The sequence below is a fragment of the Marmota marmota genome, unplaced genomic scaffold, assembly GCF_001458135.2.
Source record: "Marmota marmota marmota unplaced genomic scaffold, marMar, whole genome shotgun sequence".
Taxonomy (NCBI): domain Eukaryota; kingdom Metazoa; phylum Chordata; class Mammalia; order Rodentia; family Sciuridae; genus Marmota; species Marmota marmota.
Genome location: NW_025999992.1, coordinates 3,095,335 through 3,116,461, shown reverse-complemented (window position 1 = coordinate 3,116,461; position 21,127 = coordinate 3,095,335). Strand labels below are relative to the sequence as shown.

The 21,127-nt window shown below is 48.5% G+C and overlaps 1 protein-coding gene and 1 non-coding gene across 5 annotated transcripts in view; one reads left to right on the top strand and one right to left on the bottom strand.

Moving 5' to 3' along the window:
- Positions 1-303: 303 nt before the first annotated feature.
- On the top strand, positions 304-404 carry LOC125617885. Its single transcript, XR_007349007.1, has one exon. It is a non-coding gene; the product is annotated as a small nucleolar RNA U13 (small nucleolar RNA).
- Positions 405-10,772: 10,368 nt separating this feature from the next.
- Prelid3a (PRELI domain containing 3A) overlaps positions 10,773-21,127 on the bottom strand; it is a 17,073-nt gene continuing 6,718 nt past the window's right edge. For 3 of the 4 annotated variants that reach the window (XM_048806762.1, XM_048806764.1, XM_048806765.1), the window contains exons 2-6: positions 19,731-19,899; positions 18,804-18,893; positions 15,866-15,936; positions 15,675-15,777; positions 10,773-12,069 (exon numbers count right to left, since the gene is read on the bottom strand). In XM_048806762.1, coding sequence (XP_048662719.1) covers positions 12,004-12,069; positions 15,675-15,777; positions 15,866-15,936; positions 18,804-18,893; positions 19,731-19,899 — 499 coding nt within the window. In that variant the 3' untranslated portion in view covers positions 10,773-12,003. Of the gene's footprint in view, positions 12,070-13,089; positions 13,201-15,674; positions 15,778-15,865; positions 15,937-18,803; positions 18,894-19,730; positions 19,900-21,127 lie in introns of all 4 variants that reach the window. The other variant, XM_048806763.1, reaches the window with a different exon arrangement.

The following is a 21,127-nucleotide window of genomic DNA, read 5'->3' as shown; positions in this document are numbered from 1 at the left end:
CACATGCACATCTCCTGCTCCCAAAGTCTAGCCTGGGCCCTTGGGCTTTGGTGGCCCTCTGAAGCGGGAGCTTATCCTGAAGAAGGTTAGTTGTCAAGCAGTCAGAAATTTGAGTGCAGCTTACTGTCATAGGCATGTGGGGGAATAGAGGACCCTCAGCAACTTCTGGGGAGCCATTTAAATTTAAAACAATCCTTTATAAGGACTGGGGGTGTAGCTCAGTGGTACAGCACTTCCTAGCATACCCAAGGCCCTGTGTTCTATCCCTAGCATTGCAAGAGGTTAAAAATTCTAACATTTTTGATCCCTCAGTTCATAAGTATGATGATTGGGTGTTCACCCTATTGTGTGAGATGTGCCTCCCTCTAAACCTTGTTATGACATCAGCACATTAATCATTTACTCACATGCTAGGCAAGCACTTTATCTCTGAGCCACAACCCCAGCCCCATCTACAACTATTTAAAAAAAAATTCTAGGGGCTATTTTTTATATTTATTTTTTAGTTATAACAGTAGAGTGTTCGCCTCAAACGTGTGAGACCCTGGGTTCGATCCTCAGCACCACATAAAAAAATAAACAAGTGAAATAAAGGTGTCGTGTCCAACTACAACTAAAAAATAAATTTAAAAAAATTTTAACATTTTAATTTACTCTATGTCCATAAAGAGAACATCAGATTCTATCACCAAACCTTGGTTATTTCCTTTTTTCAAAAGGAAATTAAGGGCTGGGGTTATGGCTCATTGGTAGAGGACTTGCCTGGCATGAGTGAGGCCCTGGGCTTGATCCTCAGCACTGTATATAAATAAATAAAATAAAGGTCCATTGACAACTAAAAAGTAATTAGAAAATAAAAGGACTTAAAAATTAGTACACTGTGTAGTTTTCTTGTGTTGCTCTTTAATCTTGAGTGAATGTATTTTAAATAGAGAATGCAGGTTCTAAGTAGCACAGATTCTGCTCTGAATGTGCTCCTTTCTCACCCTTACCTTTGTTGCATCTACAATAGTGAAAGAAAATATACACCATTATTAGGAAAAAATGAGAATGTTACTTTTAAATTTACCTGAACTGAAATATTTATTCCCCTGGAACCATATCTGCACATTTTTAGTATTACTTTGAAAACTAGAATTCAGGAAAGATGATTACTTTGAATGTACACTCTGACCTGTGAGGGTCAGTGAAGGGTATTCCTCCAGCCACCTTACTTCAGATGGGAAAGGGGTGGAGCTCCCCTGGCCCTGCTGACTTCCTGGAGCAAAGCTGGCTCTCTAGGGTACCATGAATGCTCCTGATTAACTTGCTTTGCTTCTTCAAAGTGTTTTCAAGACTATCAAACACTGAGTAGCTGTTTTAAAGATTGGAAGCAATGGGCTGGGGCTGTAACGCAGTGGCAGAGCACTTGTCTAGTACATGTGAGGTACTGGGTTTGATCCTTAGCACCACATAAAAAAATAAATAAAATAAAGTTAAGCTGTCCATCTACAACTATTTTTTATATTTATTTTTTAGTTATAGGTGGACACAATATCTTTATTTTATTTCATGTGCCCTAGCATGCTAGGCGAGCACTTTACCTCTGAGCCACAACCCCAGCCCCATGTACAACTATTAAAAAAAAAAAAAAAAAAAGATTGGGAGCAATGATTGGGAAGGCTCCCTGTGAGGTTTTATATAACTTCACCTGGAATTAGGAGTGAAGGAAAGAAAAAGAGTACTTGCCCCACCAGGGGAAGTGCTGGGTGGGGTTATTAGACCTACCAAATATCACAGAGAAACTCCTGCTTACATATTTTTAAGTTATGAAAATAACTTGAAGCGGCCGTGTTTGGGGTGGCAGGGCCTGTGTACTGTCTGTGTGAGAGAGCGTTTACCAGCAGGTGGACCTCCTCCAAGGTTGGCCTCTCTCTGCCGGTGTGGGAATTCCCATCTCTCTGAGGGTGATGCCTCAGCTCCTGTCCTCTGCAAGAATCAACAGCCTGGGCACTTTGCTTCTGGTCCTTGATTCCAAGCTTGTGTAGGACGCATAGGTCGTGCCGTGATCTCGTTCCAGAGGGGAAAGGTCAACAAACTCAAAATGCAGCATGGGATTAGAGAGCCTACTGGGCATTTTTCTCTTGGAGAAAAGTCTTTAACAGGGGCAGTGCCCCTTCCTGGGAGGTCCCAGCCTGCATTTCTCTAGGGGCCTCCCCTACATCCAGAAGAGTTTGCTCAAGGCTTGGGCTGGCAGCAGCCTCCCACCCCCAGGCAGGGCTGGGGCTCCGCCCACTGTGAAGGTGCTGCGGCCACTTGGGGCGGCACCTGTCATAAATTGCATCGTGGTGGGCAGGGTGCTGCTTCACTGAGGAGAGAGACTTTCACTTTCTTTGTATTGATGTGGATATTTTAAATGTTTTAAATCTGCATGTCATTGCATTTTTTGGAGCTTTTTCTCACAGAAGGACACATTTTACTGGTATTTGCGCTTTCATGATTTAAGGACGGCAGCAAGGCCTTTTCTGTCCCCTGTGGAGCAGGTGCCACTGAACCCCCAGGTCCTGGCTTCTCAAGGATCCCCCTTGAGGTGACCCAGCAGCTGCTTCCTTCCCTATTTTTTATTACTCGTCTTGGAGTAGAAAAAGACTCCAAATGTGAATGACATGCGCACTTACTCTGGTCAGATCTCAGCCTTTTTCTATTTTATACATGACATGGGCAGAGTGTGGTCAGGTGCAGGGTGGCCTTCAGTGCCTCCCAATCCTGTCGGTCAGCATTTTATGACCAGCCTCCCAACAGAAAGATCTCTGCACAAAAACCAGGTAGTGCTTTAGGCAACGCGAGGATTCACTTTGACTTTTATGATCGAATTCTAAAGAAGGTTAGCCTAACTAAACTTCATAGTTGCTATTCCTATTTATTTAAAGTTGCCTCCCTTTGGTATATAAAAGCTTGAAAATTGGTGGTTATTTTGGATAGTTTTCAGGTATCTGCTACTTACTATGAAGTTTTTGCTAATCAAGAACATTATAGAAAAGAAGTCTCTTTCCATTTCTTTGGCTCAGTAACTAGAGTTTTACACTCTGATCTCTGCTGCCTAACACTGCCCCCTTTTGTATAGCAAAATAGGACAAGAATATTCAATAAAAGTTTTGCAATCTTAGTGACATGCACACAGGTTAAGTTCTGAGGCATGTCTATCCATGTGGCAGATTGTGACCCCTATTGGACTCTAAGACCTACCTTCCTTTCCTAAATTTGAGAGTTGCGTTAAAGCACATAGAAGCAGAGGGACAGAAGGGTGATGACCCCAGCCCTTATCCACTTGCCCACATCTAGCCATCAGGTGAGCTCAGTGCTCCCTGCAGGAGTGACAAAGCAATGTCCCCGTGGACAGCACTCACTTACCCTTAAACCCCTGAGGCTCTTCACATTTTGGAGCAGTAGCCGCTCAGCAATGTTTGTAGAGTTTAATTTGATGTTGGATATGTCAAATTACTGTGTTTCTCAATTGGGAAAAAATTTTTCTAGTAACTTTTTATTGTCATTTTATTTCATGTTGCATCAAAGTCTTATTGTCTTTGGGAAGGCTCCAGAATTAGAACATTAGCATTTTACCTGACAAATATTATTTTACCAAAGGTTAGTCTGCTTGAAATTAAAATAGAAAAAATAAAAAAGTAACAGTAATCTATTATTCTTATGAAGCATTGGATTTGCAGATGGTTTAAAGCAGGAAGTCGCAGATACACTTGACTAAGCCCTTTTGTGACTAAAGAGAGGGCAGCACAAGCTGTCAGGTGTATTGTGTGTGGTACCATGTCCCCACAAATGAAAAGGAGTTGCTGTCTACCTGAAATGTGTAGCAGCCCAGGTATGCTGGTTGTGAAGTCAACGAAACTGGCACTGCTGGCTGACTTCCTGCACAGTGATGAGTGTTATGTGGCACTGTGCTAGGTGACAGACTTAGGAGTGACTACCTGGTTATTTGCTAGATCCACACATTATTTTGCTGCAGCTTAGCAAATTTATCATAGACTCAGCCAGCAGTGAGGTCCCATGCTCACGCTCACCACTGATGAATAGGAATGGCTGCAGAAAACTTCTGAAATATGGTGAAGCCGAGTAGGGCCACCGCTACTGTGTCGAGCCAGCTCTGCTTGTTTACTGCAGTTTCAACGCCTGACCTTCAAAGGCGTTCACTGTTCCCACTTGGCCCCACTCTCTTCCCAGGGTAGAGCGAACCACAGTGGATAATTGAACGTGTCCATTTTATCCTATCATCTCTGTGAGCTGCTCCCAGAGATAGAAAACTCTGTGAGGGGTGATTTTTTTTTTTTTCCTAATGTTTTGGACATCTTTGAGCAAATGATGCAGTGCTTCTGAACAAACCATGCCCTCCAAATACTAATGAGCTCCTCTTGTTAAAAATTCAATCTAAGGCTTTTTCCAAAGCATTTTTAAGTTGATTTAATCTTCCTTAAGTTTGCTTGAACAGAGATGATTTTGTATTGAGTTTTAGTAGGAAGCAGTAGTTCTCAAAGTACTTTTTTTAGTAAATGCTAATGTTTGTCAAGTTTGCAACCTAGATTTATTTTTGTTCCCCTCTGATTTGAAAGACCAAACTGGAGGCTAGAGCTCTGTAAACTGACTGCGTTCAGGTACAGCTCTCTTGGCTCCTGGGGCTGCAGGATGCCTGTGAGCGGTGCTGGCTGTGTGGGAGTGAATCCTGATGTGCTGTCCTGAGGACATTCAGTTTCAGTGTCACTGCACCACAATGGTCCTTTGAAGCCCGGCATGGCCCAGTGCCCCAGACCAGTCTGTCTTTCCCTTAGATCCGCCAGGGCCAGATGGAGAGCAGAGGGATCGGTTACATCAACGTCTTCCGTGCTGGCTGCAGGGAAGCTGTTAATAGGAGACAAAACCTTCGGAGTTTCTGCAGTCTTCCCGGTGCTGACTGCGTGTTCGCAGTTGTTGAAAAGTAACGACCAAGCCCCGTAGGCCTGTGGGGCAGCCTGAAAAGGCTGCCTTGCAGGTCGACCATTCCCAGTCTCCTACTCACCACCCAAGGAAGCGCAACTTTAGATGAAGCTCTAGGACCCCTGGCTCCCACTCAAGGTCCCTTGGGGAGTTGACTGCACAGAGCGCATGGTGGACAAGTGCCAGGGGTTATCTGGTCCAAGGGGTCCCCCAGGTCCAGCAGTGGCTGAAGCTTCCTTGTAGGCGGTGGAGCCCTCTCCACTCCCAGGTGGCATCTCTAGCAAAAAGGCCTTTGCAGGACCCAAGAGCTTCCATCCTGATACTGAAGGGAAAAAAAGAAAAGCCTAGCTAGCAAAGGAGAGTCTTCATGAGCACCCAGTTCTCACAGATCAGAAATGGTACTAAGGAAACTGCTCCTGCTCAGCTCACGAAGGCTCCTGAACACTTATGGATATGTTTCTTCTATTTATTTATCTATCTACCTATTTATCTACTTTTTAATTTATGGGAACCAGGGACACTGAACCACTGAGCCACAATCCCAGCTCTATTTTGTATTTTATTTAGAGACAGGGTCTCACTGAGTTGCTTAGTGCCTCACTTTTGCTGAGGCTGGCTTTGAACTAGCGATCCTCCTGTCTCAGCCTCTGGAGGTGCTGGGATTACAGGTGTGCACCACTGTGCCCAGCTTGTTTCTTCAATTTATAAAACAAAGAATGTTAGCCTAGACAGTCACTATGTCACTTTTCACCCAAAGAGATACTGGAGCTACTGTGTTAAACTACCAGGACCATGCAGGCACCAAACAGCAACTGCAGTTAAAACCTGACCTGCTATGATTAGAAGTGGAGAGGAGTCTGTGGAGCCCCAGCCAGCCTTCACAACCACCAAGTGCAGCATGGCTGATTCTAAGCAGTCTGTCTTTTTTTTTTTTTTTTTGCACAGTGCTGGAGATTGAATACAGGGCCCCATGAAATGCCCAGCAAGAGCTCTATCACAGAGATACACCTCTAGCCCTTTATATTTTTTTATATAAAGTTAGATAAAGTCTGGCTGGCCTCAAACTCGTGATCCTCTCTGCCTCAGCCTCTTGGGTCACTGGGATCAGAGGCGTGTGCCACAGTGCCTGGCTTTAAGTAGTACCTCTCTGTCTGAAGACAAGCTGGTTGTGAACATTACCTGGAAGCAGGAAAAAGTGCAAACTGGGCTTGGTTTATCTGAAGCTTGAGGCAGAAGCAGAGGCTCAGTCTCTGTGACCCATGCTGTGCTGCCTACTTCCTGTTGGAGATATAAAGAGAAGCAGGTGGTGGCGGGGGCCACGACATGAGCAGGCTATTTTCACTTACTTGTTGTACATGGCAACACAAACACCATTTTTGGAAACAAACATCCAGGCAAATCGGCATAGCTGCCAATGTTCCCTGTCCTGCTAGCTGGAGTCAATGACGTCCCCAGTGAGGTGGCTGGCCCTCAGTGCTGCACCCTCCAGCCCTGCCTGATGCCTCTCCACAGCTGATGTTCAGAGCTGATGTGGCCTCCTTCCTGCACTCTTAGTAGGAATCATAAAAGTTTCATTAACGATTTTATTCCAGTTGGGCCAACATAACTGAACTATTCCAAATTTGTTTACCAATAGGAAAGTAAGCTTTAGGATATGAAGATATTCCCCACAAGAATGGTCCTCAGCCTCTGCTGATGGGCGCTCTCAGTGCTGAATGGACAAGGTGCACCTTCTTCCCTGCACAGTGCCATCTTCCAAGAGGTCAAACACTTGCAAGTTCCACCCTCACGTACTTTGCTCCCATCCTTGACTTGCTCGTGACATTCTCTCCCCGCTGTACGTGGGCCTGTGTGTTTCCCCCTCGGCTCTTAGCACCCCATATCCCACTTCATTGTTCCATGAAAACAAGAATATCAGCCACATTTCTTCCCTGTCCTATGTATCCCAGTTTCTGAAAGAAATGGCTGGCATGAAGCAGGTGCTCAGTAAGTGCAGAGTGAGTTAACAGCACGTTCAAGATGGGAATAAGTGAGAAACACAAAGATGGGTCCATCAGGATGTCAGAGCACCTGGCAGTGTGCTGACAGCCCCCGGCCCAGGGGGTACAACGGTCAGGGACAGTTCTACACCGAGTCACTGCAGCCCTGAGCTGGCTAAGGGAAGAGCCAGAAGCAGCTCAAGCACTACTCAGAAACACGGAGTTTTCTCTCAGGACCCTGACTCACCACCTAGCTTCCCTGGCTCACTCTCCCAGAGGCTGTTCCAGCTTGGGAGCCCTGGGTGGGGGCCTGCACCCCTGTCTCCTTCCATTAACAAAGAGATGTGCAGATGCACAGGGCCCAGTGCCTGTCAGGAGGCGGCTGCATAAATGCGCCAGGTTTACTGGGCCCATACTCTTCACTGCCTGACTCTTACAGTGTGGTTAACTCTTAGTAGGAATCATAAAAATTTCATTAACAATTTTATTCCAACTTAACCGAACTATTCCAAATTTGTTATATTATTTACCAATAAGAAAGTAAGCTTTAGGATAGGAAGATATTCCCCGCTTAGTTTGTTATGGTTAATATAGGTTTTTTTCAACATTTGCTTTTGTGGCAGGGGTCTTGCTGTGTTGCCCAGGTTGGCCTTGATCTCCTGGGTTCCAGCGATCCTCCTGCCTCAGCCTCCCCAGTAGCTGGACTCTAGGTAGGCATGCACCACCATGCCTTACCAATTTTTGAGAATTGCTGAGTTGTGGGTATAGCTCAGTGGTAGAGCACATACCACCATGCACAAGGCCCTGGGTGCAACCCCCAACCCAACTAGTAGCAAGGTAACATTCTGTTCCACCAGTGAGCTATGCCCCCAGTCCACAGCATCTCCTTTAGCACTCAGACACTAGCCTCCTCTTTACAGATGAAGAAGGGGGAACAGTGAGGTTGCCAGTGGTTAGAAAGAGACCATGGGTCTCCAGAAGCTGCCTCACCCTGTTGCATTTCCAGCTGCTCCTCTTAACAGTGACTGGCCATCAGTCCCCAAGAGTCTTAGCGAATACCCAGACTGTGCACGCAAGCAGAACACCTGATCTCGCTCTGGAAGAAACCTCAGTACAAACCAATCAAATATACATGAGAACAGGTGAAAAGGAGGTCTCGGGGGAGGCCATGTAAATCTCCAGGGTTGACTGCCCTGGACCATGAGCTGCGCTCAGGCAAGGCCAGCTCCAGGACAGGAGATTTTAAGGCGGTTCAAAGAGGGGAGAGAGCCCAGACTTCTAGGCCATGTGGCACCACCTGGGCCATCTGTGCCAGAGCCTCAGCCTTGGTTTTGACATTTTCAAAATGGAACAAAAAACCTCCCAGCTTGACAGCCAATTAGCCCAGGACTCATTGGGAAGGATTTGACAGCAAGAGGGAAAGTGTGAAAGAGACGATGGAAATATGAGGTGACATCTGAGTTATCTATTACTGTTGCCTGCAAACTCCAGCTTGAACAACAAGCATTTACTATCTCACAATTCCCCCTGGGTCACAAATTCAGGAGCAGTGGTAGCAGGGATCCCCCTCGGGCTCCCAGCCAAGTCTGCGGAGGCTCCTGTCATCCCAAGGCTGCTCTGGGCTAGTGGATCTGCCTCCAAGGTGGCTGCTCACAGGCAGGTACCCTGAGGCCCCTGCAGGCCCTGAGTGACAGAGGGAGCAGGGCGCAGTGTCTCTTGTGACCGGCTTCTGGAGTCACACCATCGTGACCACATTCCCAGGTCACGCAGGCCAGCCCTCCCTGCCCCTGCACGGGCCAGAGAAGCCCCTGGGGCGAGGCCTGGGGAGGAACACCCAGCACGGGAGCAGTGACACGGGGAGAGACCCACCCGAGCCATTTGGAGAAGCCGAGAAGGAGGTCCCAAGTCACGCAGGCTGTGTGACCCCGAAGGCGAGAGCGAGGTTCTGGCGGAAGGAGGAAAGTTTGGCTCAATCAATGTCGACCAGGGTCTCGTGGGGTCCTGGGGAGGTGCAGGCAGTGTTTTCCACAAAGGGCCGCGTGGGCCTCCCAGGTCTCCTCACCCTCCTGCTGAGGGTTTTCATTAACCAGCTTTAAAAAACACCTGGGCCATTCTGGGCTCACAGGTGGTACTGAAGTCACCCGGGGCCACAGAGTGCCAGCCTGCCCTGCTGGGCAGTCCTGGGACCGCTGGACACAGCATGGTTGGACCTGAGAAGTAGAGGCTCCAAAGCTCATCCATCCCCATGAGCACCTGTAACTTCACTAGAAGGTTCTACAGCTGACAGGTGCCGCTTATTAGTGACTAAGTTACAAAAAGTAAGCCAGGTTGTGGTGGTGCACACCTATAATCTCAGCAATGTGGAGGCTGAGGCAGGAGGTTCACAAGTCTGAGGTCAGCCTCAGCAACTTAGCCAGCCCCTGTCTCAAAAACAAAATAAATAAATAAATAAATAAAAGGACTGGAGTTGTAACACAATCATAAAGTGCCCCTGGGGTCAATCCCCAGTACCAAAAAAAAAAAAAAAAAGTTATAAAAATTAAAAATACCCTCTCTACAGGTGTGCTCCAATCTGCTACATAGTGCCCACACGGGCTCCACTGGGGTCCTCCAGATTGATCTCCTTGGTCTGGTGTCCACATTCCCAAGGGAGGGAATTTGTACTTGAATTTCACCTCCAAGGTTTATGGTTGCATTTGATCTTGTAGTATGAGCACTGTGTTTTCTATTTGTTTGGGGTAAGGAAGAAAGCATAAAGAAAAGTCTCATCCAGTTTTACTCAAAATTAATTTAATGAGCAAGGGATGACTTTTAAACCATTATTCAAACAACTAAAATTCCCATTTGCAGCAAGCTGTACAACAGCAGGAAGCAGGAAGGGGTATGGAATGGGACATGAGGTTTTATCTTTGCCTGTGTAATTTTAACATATTAAAGATTCTGAAAGCTTATCTCTTTTGGAGAAAAATATCTCCCTTAATGTTGGCCTTCTGTGAGCTGAATGATGAGTGCAGTACTTGTAAACCTACTTGACACTCTAGTAAACCAAACTGAAATTTGGGGGGAAAAAAACAACAAAAACTGAAAGCATGGAAGACTGAGAATTCGGTGCATGCAGGGGCTTGTTTTTACCTCCCTCAAGCTGCCAGAAGTTGGGCAGAATCAATTGACTGACATTTACAACAGCCCTCACACTAAAAATGCCATCTTACTCCAAAAACACCCGGGACCTCTGCGGCCTCACCGCTGCACAGATCAGAGAAGCTGCCCTGACACTATCCAGCCTTCAGCACATGCTTTCCAAATCAGCCTCACATGCTTCCCTCCAGAACACAACTCCCAAGGTGACACACTTAGACAATGACCCTGTGAAGTGACAGAGTCATCCTGAAACCTGGGAACAAGAGGCTGCACTGGAAAGAGTGGGGTACAGTGACCCAGAGATTGTCCCTCCTCACCCACCAGTGGACTGGGCACAGCAGAGCCAGTGAATGTGGCCTTCGGGGCCCCAGGGATTAGGGCTGGGTGCATGCAGCGAATCCTCCAGGGGGAATCCTCCAAAGGACCTTCAAGATAATGTTTAAAAAGGAGAAAAAAAGGGGGCTGGGGATGTGGCTCAAGTGGTAGCACGCTCGTCTGGCATGCGTGCGGCCCGGGTTCAATCCTCAGCACCACATACCAACAAAGATGTTGTGTCTGCCAATAACTAAATAAATAAATATGTTTTAAAAAAAAAGGAGAAAAAAAGCCAGGCATAGTGGCGCACACCTGTAATCCCGACAGCTCAGGAGGCCAAGATAGGAGGACTGGGAGCTCAAAGCCAGCCTCAGCAGAAAGCAAGGCACTGAACAACTCAGTGAAACCTCTAAATAAAATACAAAATAGGGCTGGGGATATGGCTCTGTAGTCGAGTGCCCCGAGTTCAACCCCCCTAACAACACACACAAAAAAAAAAGTAGGAAAAAAAGACAGTCACAAAACAGTACACACAGCACGATCCTATCTAAGTTTAATGAAAGAAGGGAAAGATCAAACCCCATATGTGAACTTTCACAGGCACGGAGAATTTCTGGAAGGGTCTGTGAGAACAGGGTGGGGGAGTTCACCTGCAGAGGGAGAGCAGAGGACTCTGTTCAACACAGTCCTGTGCTTTTCTTCTAACCAATTAAATATGGGCTGCTTTGACTTTTTTTTTAACTAGTATTGTTTTAAACCTTTGATTTCAAAACATTGAGAAAAAGCCTTTTGCCGTGATCCCTGAAATGTCCATGAAACTATGAGGAGAAAACCAGGAAAACAAACTTCAAAAACTTGGAGGTGTTGGCACCCTGAGGCCATCAGTTATAGCGGGAGAGCAGAGCTGGGGCTGGTGGTGTAGACAGGGACAGTCCAGCCCAGGCAGGGCCCAAAGCCACCAGTGAGAGCCCAGCAGGTCCCACACCCCTAGGTGTCCCAAGAGGGCAGTGCCAGAATCGAGGAATTGCTGCCCAGCCTGTAGGAAGTGGGAGGCCACTGTGTTCCTCCCCTCCCCAGGAGCTGGGGAGTCTCGTCAAAAGTCAGACCACTCCAGAGAAAAGACATTTGGTAATTGACCACAAACCCACCAGCCCACAGGACCCCACAGCAATTCCAGTGGCTCCCAGGGCTCAGCTCCCACCAGTGTGAAGTGACATCTGAGCAGAGCTCCCTGCCAAGGGGTGCAGAGGGGACCTGGGGCAGAAGGAAGCTTCCGGATCAGAGACTGTGAAACATGGAGGGCACATGCAGGTGGAGGGCAGGGACAGTGTCAGCTCTGCAGAGGGACAGGGCTCAGTGGGGACATAAGAAGGAGCTCTCGCAGCAAGGTCCCAGTAAAAGCGCTGGGGGCCGTGCCAGGGAAAGGCAGCAAAGGCCCAGAACAGGCCCAGGGCACAGTGGCGACATGGTGTGGACTGGCGCTGGGGTTCCAGCACTCCTGCAGCCTCCGCATGCCCATGACTGCAGCCTGCACGCTGAGGGCTGCTCCAAGGTCACCAAGGCTTCCGTGCCAGCAGGTTCCCCTCCAGACAGGCCGGAGCCACGTCTAGCTCGCCTTTCTCCATCTTCTTTCTCTTCCTTCCTGTCTTCTTGGAGTTTTGGGGTCAGGAATCTGGTTGAAGATGGAGGCAGGTTAGCTCTGGCTTTGGAGGAAACAGAACCTGAGGAGCCATGACTCACATCAATGCTCGCTCTCTCTCTCTCTCTCTCTCTCTCTCTCACACACACACACACACACACACACACACACTGCAACACCAGCCTGGTAACCTCCCTGAGAGTGCTCAGCTCAGTGCCACCAGGAAAGAGGAAAGACTGTGGCAGCTCTCAGCCTTGGATTCAAGGTCAAGGTCACTGGCAAACTGCAGCTTCAGTGACTGAGGCAAAATCAGCAACAAGTTCTTAAAGACACCAGGACCAGGCAGCTTATTGGCTGAAGGACGGCCAAACGAGAGCAGGCAGGCTGGGGACAGACAGATGGACAAACAATGGGGAGCTGGGCCCAGAGCAGCACAGCCCAGCAGCCTGACGGGGACCAGGAGCATGAGGAGTCCCTGGACAAAGGGAGGCAGGGCTCTGGTCTCCTTTCCCAAGTGAGACGTGGCCAAGGGTGCTGGGCACCCAGTATCAATTTCACAGGCACAAATCAAGCAATGCTTGTGACACTCTCAGACATGCCAGGGATAGTTCTGCCACTGAAGAGAAGCAGGCAGAGGCTAAACACTGGCTCTGGCAGGTGACAGACTATGTATGGGGTGGGGATGGAGCTCAGGGGTAGAAGTGTGAGACCCTGGGATCCATCCCTAGCTCCAAAAAAAGAGAACAAATTTTACCCCAAATGAAATCTCTTCGCCTCAGAAGAGCCTTTAAGCCCATCTTGACCTACCCAAGGAGGGCTCTTCACTAGCCGCGCACTGCAGGAGGAACCTGCAGGCACCAGAGGACAGCAGCTCAAGTGTCCCCGGAAAACACATCCTGCATGAAGCAAGCAAGTGCAAAGCAGTGGGGTTGGAGGGTTCACCTGGGGATGGACACTGAGAAGCACAGGCCCGGAGGGGAGCGCAGCGGGCTCCTGAGCATCCTCTTGCACACGCCCCATGCACGCGGTTAATGAAACGCCAAACATCTGTACCAGGATCACGAGCACTGCAGTGACCACCGTGTATCCCGAGGTGCAGGTCCACGCCTGTTAGCTCACAGCACTTTCAGAATGTTCGATTATCCACTCAATAGCAGCCCACCCCTGCAGCAACACAGAACAAGGTCCACTGTGAGTTCCGCTGCAGGCCTGCGTGGGCAGCAGGAGAGGGAGCAACACTGTGGTGAAGACACAGCAGCGACCTGTCCAGCATCGCCCTCAAGCTCAGAATCAGCCGGAATGTTTTCTCTACCATCTTAGTAAATTGACACCCTCGCTCCAGCTTTCCCAGCCTTGGCACCCCCTTAGTATAACACAGAAGGTCCTCATTCCCCCAGAGGTTTGCGAATGCAACCCTGATGTCCCAAGTCCCAACCCTGAGCCTGCTGCCTAGAGGCCAGGGGGGCCCCGGCCACAGGCCCACCTGCACCCCACCCCCACCCCATCTACACAAGGCTACCAGCTGTTCCTAGGCATATGGAAAGACTAGCCCATCTGCCTTCTTGGTGGCAAAAGGCAGTTCCAGCAGAGAAGATGACTCTTTTCCTCCTAGGTACAGGCAGTGACTCCTTAAGCCTTTCACACACCACCTCTTAGGAAGTGAAGTAAAAGAAAGCCAATGTGGCTCCTCTGCCTTCACCCTGCTTGCTCTCCACGAAGCTCTGAGGGGGCTTTACATCACTGGGCAGCCCCTGTCCCCACCCTCCTGGAATATTTTGTTCCAGTCGACTTCTGAAGCCAAGCACCTGAGGACATGAAGTTGAGGGGCATATCCTCCATGAGAACTCCACACGTTTCCTGCCCCACCTCCCCTGAGTAGAGCAAAGTAACTGCCTACAATTCTCAAATCTGGACTTTTCTTTTTTTGATGGGGATGGTATTGGTGACTGAACCCAGGGTCTCTTATACTGAGCTACAGCCCCAGCCCCTCTCATTTTTTTAGACAGGGTCTTACAAAGCTGCCCAGGTGGCCTCCAACTTGACATCCTCCTGCCTCAGCCTCCTGAGTTCCTGGGACTACAGGTGGGTACAGCAGAGCCTGCCTCAGATCTAATTTTTCTTTTAAAAAATAATAATAGGGTAGGCAGGCTCTTCTATTTGCAACTAGTTAAAATGCAGGCCAAATGTGGTTTCACCAATTGGTGACTTAAGCATGGAAATGTGAGGGGACAGACAGGTGAGGATGGAGGGAACATGAGGTCTAGAGAACAATTCTATAAAATGGGCCCACTGCGCTGACCCCCAGATGCTTTCTTTTCCAAGAAGCAATTTACATGCATCCTCGCTGGTCTAAGAGGACAGACTATGTCACACTCCTCAGCAAACTACTTATTATCTGCAGAAGAAATCCAAGCCCAAAATAATGTTCATCAGAGGCACCCAGACATTATTATTGGTAATAACCAGATCCTGAAACTCCAGGATATAAGGATAATTCCTCCTAACAATAAAATCTATAAGAATGTATGGTTAAGGATCCAGTTAGAAGCAATCAGCACGGGCCAAGGTGACCTAGAGTTGCCATGGCAGTGAATACTTGGAAGTCTGATGTTACCCTGCTGTCATTCAAAGGTCAAGAGGTGGACCTGGGTGGAACATTGGAAACTTCTCTGGGATCCCCAATAAAATGAATGCAGGAGAGGCAAGTTGCCCCTCTCCTCTCCGAGGACCCACTCTCTCCCTTGAGAGTGTTCCCTTTCCCTTTTCCTTCAATAAACTCATTTCTGTCACTCTAAGTGACATGCCTGAAATCTTTCTGACTTGATTGCAAGAATCAGGGCTTGGGGGGGGGGGTGTCTTCATACTGCCTCAGTTTCTCAGAAGGCCCCAGCTCTGTAACAGAAGGAAAGGAAGGACAGCCCAACTGATTCAGAAAATGAAAATGGAGAAGCCAGGGTGGGAGGAATGGACCAGGGGAAGACATGAGCCGTGAAGTGAGCCAAGGTGGAAAGCAAAGGCCCTGCTCTGGCAAGAACCACCTTTAACTTGAGGAACTTCTCCCTTCCCAACTTCCAAGCTCATTCCACCAATCTGATGGAGGGGAAGGACATCTGGACTCCCAGGTTGATCTCTGCCTCTACCCCAGCCCCTGGGCACAGATGGAGACCTCCACAGAGCTCACTCCCAAATCCTGCTAGTGGGCACCACAGCTTGGGGCACTCAAGCACAGCACCTGGTGCCTGTTGTACAGAACATGCTGCCTGACAGCGTCAGAGCACACCATTTCCTAGTGTCATGTGGTGAGCTTGTGTGCTTTTGCAGAACCTCCAGAATTTGGGCTCTCTTGAAGGGGTAGCTGCCCTGGCTGGGTTTATACTCCAGGTCTGCCCCTTACTTTCCCTACTAAGGAGAGTAGCCCTATGGCTCCCCTGGCCATAGACATTTTGCCCTTCAGGCCCTGTCCAGCCTTCCAATGCCACTGGTTTTGAATGTAACTGTGGGAAATGCTGTGGAATTATAAGCTCAGCTACTGATGGAGAGCCCCAGCACCTAGGAGGACTTATAGCACTAAAAATGTCTCCTGCTTCACTTGGCACTTAATATTCAGACCACAAACAGAGCCCCACACTGGTACAAACCTTCTTGGCATTGGATGATATCGTGTTTGCCATGAGACTTTCCAGATAGCTGCCAAGGTTAATCCCCTTCACGGTGATGATGGCTTCCTGTGTGAGCACAGTCCTGCGGGAGAGAATAGGTGAAGAAGTGGAAAAGGGAGCTCCCCCACCTCTGCTATTCTATGTGCAAATCCCAGGATGAGAAGGCTCACTTTCCAGGGTTCTCCGGGTGAGGTGTGTACACCAACCTCTCATTCACTGACACCAAATTTGTGAGTGTGATCTTCAAAAAGAAAAAAAAAAATAGCTTTAAGTTCTATTTCTCTTGTACTTCTTCCCAAACCATCTGCCCATATTCTTCCACCCCAAAATTAACACTGAGCAGAGCCAAAGCAAACACATAGGCACCAAAGGCCCAACCACATCACGTTCTAGGGACACCATATTTCAGCTCTTCCTGTGGGCAGCTGGCATCTCTTCTGTGCCAGTGCTCTGGACTCCAGGGTACTTCCAAGCTATCAGATGCACCAGCAGGTACAGGAAAGGACAGTGCCCATGTGAACAATAGCAAGCTCTCTTCCCCCTTGCACCAGAACCAGGTCTTGAGGCCCTGGCTCCTGGGACTGCATGGGACAGACCCCAGTAGCCACATAAAGACTGTGGAGGCCTTGTCTCCTCAACATCACTTCCTGTAAACAGCCAAGTGCCTCATTCAGCTAGGTTTTCTGCTTTGGCCTATTGGAGAACTGGTGCTCCAGCACAGCACTGTGAACAGGAGCTGACAGTACTCCCTGACGTGGTGGCTGCAGACACATGAAGTGAATGAACACCTAGAATGTGGCTAGTGTGACTGAAGAATGGGATTTAATTTCATTCATTCCAATTAATTTGTTTAAATAGCCACATGTGGCCAGTTGGCTCCCACCCAGGACCAGGAAGTGCTGGAATTTTTATGCAGGAGAGGCAACTTAGGGAGTCCTTCAGCAACCTAGTATAGAACCCTCTTCTCCAAGAGCCAGTTCCAACACAAAACCTGTGTTTGTTGTTTGAGACCAGGTCTCTCTTTGTTGCCCAGGTTGGTCTCCATCGCCTGGCCTCTAGCAATCCTTAATCCTCCCTACTCTGAAGTAGCTAGGATTTCATGAATGTACCACTGTGCCTAGCAAGACCATTTAAAAAAAAAAAAAAAAGTTTAAGTTGTTAAAAGCAAGATAACCCTTCAGCAGTGATAAACACTTATTTTCTGCTCATATAATAATTTCACTAAAATCCTGTACTTTCCCTATTCCTCCACAGCTAGCCAGCCTCTGCCTGCCCGGCCCATCTGTGTTCTGATACTAGGGTACACCTGCTAGTCTTTCTGGGAAACGCCTGCAGTCTTCAAACCCCAGCCACCCCTTAGCTCCCCTACAAGGTTACCTCATGGCCCCATCGGGGGCTTTTGCCCTTACTGTTTACACACCTGCACAGGTTGGTCATGCTGCACATGGGGTGGTACACCAGCAAGGGCAGGAGTATCTGTCTTGCATTCCCTGCCCCTAGCATGATGCCTGGCAGACAGCAGACTCCTGATGTGGTTAGTGGAACCAATCAATGAATGATTCCAACCAGTGCTGTGGCCCAAGGGACAAAGCAGGCAAACCAGAAAAGGGGGATGATGGAGAAGTAAAGCTCCACAGAGGAGTACTGGGATGGGATTTTTCCCAGAATGGCTCATTTCTGTGGTTACTAAGAATAAGTGATATTTGTAAAATGAGCCATTTTCCTATCCTGTGCATTTTCCCCAACATGCATCTACACAATTTTAATTAAAAGTAGTAAAAGAGGAGTGAAGAGAGAACATGGCTTTCAGCATGACCAGTAGGGCTGAGGGTGTGGCACAGTGGCAGAGTTCTTGCCTGGCATGCACAAGGCCCTGGGTTCATCCCCAGCACTGCAAAAACACAAAACAAAATAGGCTTGGTGACACACATCTGTACTCCCAGTGACCTGGAGGCAGAGGCAGGAAGATCACAAGGTCAAGGCTACCCGGGCCACTGAGTAAGATCCTTTCTCATAAAAATTAAAAAGGACTGAGGATGTAGCTTCGTGGTAGAGCACCCCTGGGTTCAAGCCCAGTACCACAAAAACAAAAATAACTGAAAAACCACTAAAAGTCACATCTGCTTCTAGGAATCAAGACAGTGTTTGTTGTTTGTTGTTTGAGACCAGGTCTCTCTTTGTTGCCCAGGTTGCCCAGGGGCTCCGGGGCCTAGTTGTATCCTGTCACCTCATCTGCCAGCCAGTGTGTTCATGTGGTGACAGTCATCAACATGGGCCTTGTTTGTCTTATCCCTCTTAAGTGACACCTGAATACTGTGCATCTTCATGGGCTGGCATGTCAAATACAACACATGCACACACTGTGAGAGGGCTACATCAGGTTGGCACAGTGTCTCCTCCAGTGGTTGTTACCCTTTGTGTTTACAGCACACAGTCTTTCTTCTGGCTTTTCTGAAATATACAGTCCACTGTCGTCATCCATAATCACACCATGGAGTAACAAACAGCTCACAGACTTGGTTCCCTTAATTGGAAATGTGCATTTTTCTACATGCTTATTATATTTGTTTTTGTCTTTTAATTTTTTTTTTTTAACTGAGAATTGAGCCCAGTGCACTTTACCACTGAACCACACTTCCAGTGCTTTATTTTTTATTTTGAGACAGGGTCTCACTAGGTTGCTGAAGGACTCCCTAAGTTGCTGATATGGGTCTCAAACTTGCAATCCTCCTGCCTCAGCCTCCCAAGCAGCTGAGATTACAGGAATATGCCACCACACCTGTCTTTATTATATTAGAATAAAAAGTAGGGCTGGGGATGTGGCTCAAGCGGTAGCATGCTCGCCTGGCATGCGTGCGGTCTGGGTTCGATCCTCAGCACCACATACAAACAAAGATGCTGTGTCCGCTGAAAACTAAAAAATAAATATTAAAAATTCTAAAAAAAAAAAGAATAAAAAGCAAATTTAAAAACTCAAATAAATTTGAACTTCCTATGAAATTCAGTGCTCACTGAGGCCAGAGCCAAGCTGGAAGTAAGATTAAATGAAGGCGCTACGCACCATCACCAGGACACGGCTAAGCACCGCTCTCCTAGGCCATTGCTTACATTGCTGGAACAAAGTTCCATTTTCTTTTTCACTGGATCCACAACAGAATGCTCTTTGATGTATGTCAAAGTCCTACTGGTCCCCAAAATCTAAAAAACAAAATGAAACTAGTATAGTAACATGCTAGAATTCCGTTTGCTAATTAATTCACCTATTTACTGGACAATGATGTGACTGGGAAATGGACACAACAGACAAAATCTAGTCTTCAGGACACTTCCATTCCCATAGGAGACAGATGTTGAAAAAACTAAATGAGTTCAGAGCTTGAGTGCATGACAGTAACTAATGCTTTGACAAAAAAGTAGGGTGAGAGATGGGGACCAAAGTGGCCCAGAAGGCCCCTCTGCTGAGAAGGCCTCTGGGATGAATTCTGTGGGAGGGTCAGGCACGAGGGATGTCAGATCCAAGCTGTGGTGTACAAACCCTCATGGAAGAGTCTCTGAGAGAGCCAGTAGCAACAAGGGGCCAGATTTACTCATTTAGTGACCTCCAGAGCAACTCTTCCAGTTATCTGCTGAATTGTGTCCCCTCTAAATCCATATTTTGAAGCCTCAACCCACAGGACCTCAGATTGTGAGTAGGACGGGTTGCTAGACCTAATTTGGTAAAAATGGGGTCCTATGGGTGGGCGCTATTCCAGGATGAGTGGTGTCCTTCCCAGGAAACAGTCAACATGTAGGTAGGGGGCGCAGAGGCCCTGGAGGAAGCCCGCCTGCGGACACCTTGACTTGGGGCTCTGGCCTCCAGGACTGAGAGCCGACAGCCTGAGCTGCAAGTGCACCTTGGCATCTCGGCAGGCAGCCTAGCAGAAGAAGCAGATAAAGCTATTGCGCCCAATGGGGCAGGCGGGGTGGGGCAGAGAAGGGCACAGGGGCCCCAAGACGCGGTGGCCCCAAGACGCGGTGGCCAGGCGGGCGCTCACCCGCGCGCACGAGGCCAGGCAGCCCCCACTCGGTGCTGAGCAGGCGCAGGCTGTGCAGCCGCCCACGGCCATCCACGCGGCGCTCCAGCACGTCCACGCCCACCACGCACGGGTTCATCGGGTTCGGGTACTTCCGCATGGCTGCCTTGATCACCGTGTCCCACGGGTGGCTGGCGGGAGAAACACAGGCAGAGAAGTCGCAACCTGGGGACGCTGGGCCGCAGAGCAGGATGCTGCATCTACAGGGAATGGGCGGCAATGCAGTGCTCCTTCCTGGGGGTTCATTGCTTTAGCCAAACTAATCTATGCAGAGAATCTACTCCAGGCCCAACCCTGGATTCTGTGAGCCTTGCTGCTGGTGGGCTCTGGGGCAGAGCAGTTCCCACACCCAGCCTGGCATGCCACAGTAAGCTGCCCTTGGCACCAGGCCCCCCGCACACCTGCATCCCTAGCCCAGTTGCCACATGGTGGGCCCTGGGCTGCAGGGTTTTCTTCCTCTGACCCAGGCTGTTTCCTCTCCCAGGCCTCGATCTGTACTCAGGGAGGCAGAATACTGTTGGCAAGAGGTGTCCCTGCAGTGAGTAAATGCTCCCATCTCCATGGTATGTGGCCCTCCCTGGTGCTGCTCCATGGGGACAGAGAACCCTAGGCAGCCAGCACCAGGGTGTGCCTTCCTGCCTGGCTGCCACAGTGAATACAAGCTGGACTCTAACGTCCAGTTGGCCTTGGGGTCCTACATGACCACCTGGACATCTGGTAGCTAAGAATATTATTGTAGAATAAATAACACAACTTGCCGGGCGCAGTGGCAAATGCCTGTAATCCCAGCTGCTTGGGAGGCTGAAGCAGGAGGATGGCAAATTCAAAGCCAGCCTCAGTAAAAGTGAGGCATTAAGCAACTCAGTGAGACCTTGTCTCTAAATAAAATACAAAATAGGGCAGGGGATGTGGCTCAGTGGTCGGGTGCCCCTGAGTTCAATCCCCAGTACAAAAAATAATAATAATAATAAATAACACACCTGTCTTATATCTGCTCCCAGCCAAACAAGTGCTATCAAAAATCAACTACAGAAGTCCCCCACTTACCATAGCTGGATTTAGGAGTTTTTCAATTTCACTAAGGTACAAATGCATATCCATTCATTCTAGTTTTGACTTACAGTACAGTATCCATAAAGTTACATGAGACACTTAGTGCTCGTGTTTTCTGATATTCATCATAAAATGGGTTTGTGTTGGATGGTTTTGCCCAGGTGTAGGCTAAGGCAACTATTCTGAGTACATTTTAGGCCGCTAGACCATGGTATGGAGTGGGGTAGGCATACTGGATGTATTTTCAACTGGCAATCATTGTCACCTATGATGTGTCTAATTAGGACATGACCCCACGTCCTGAGG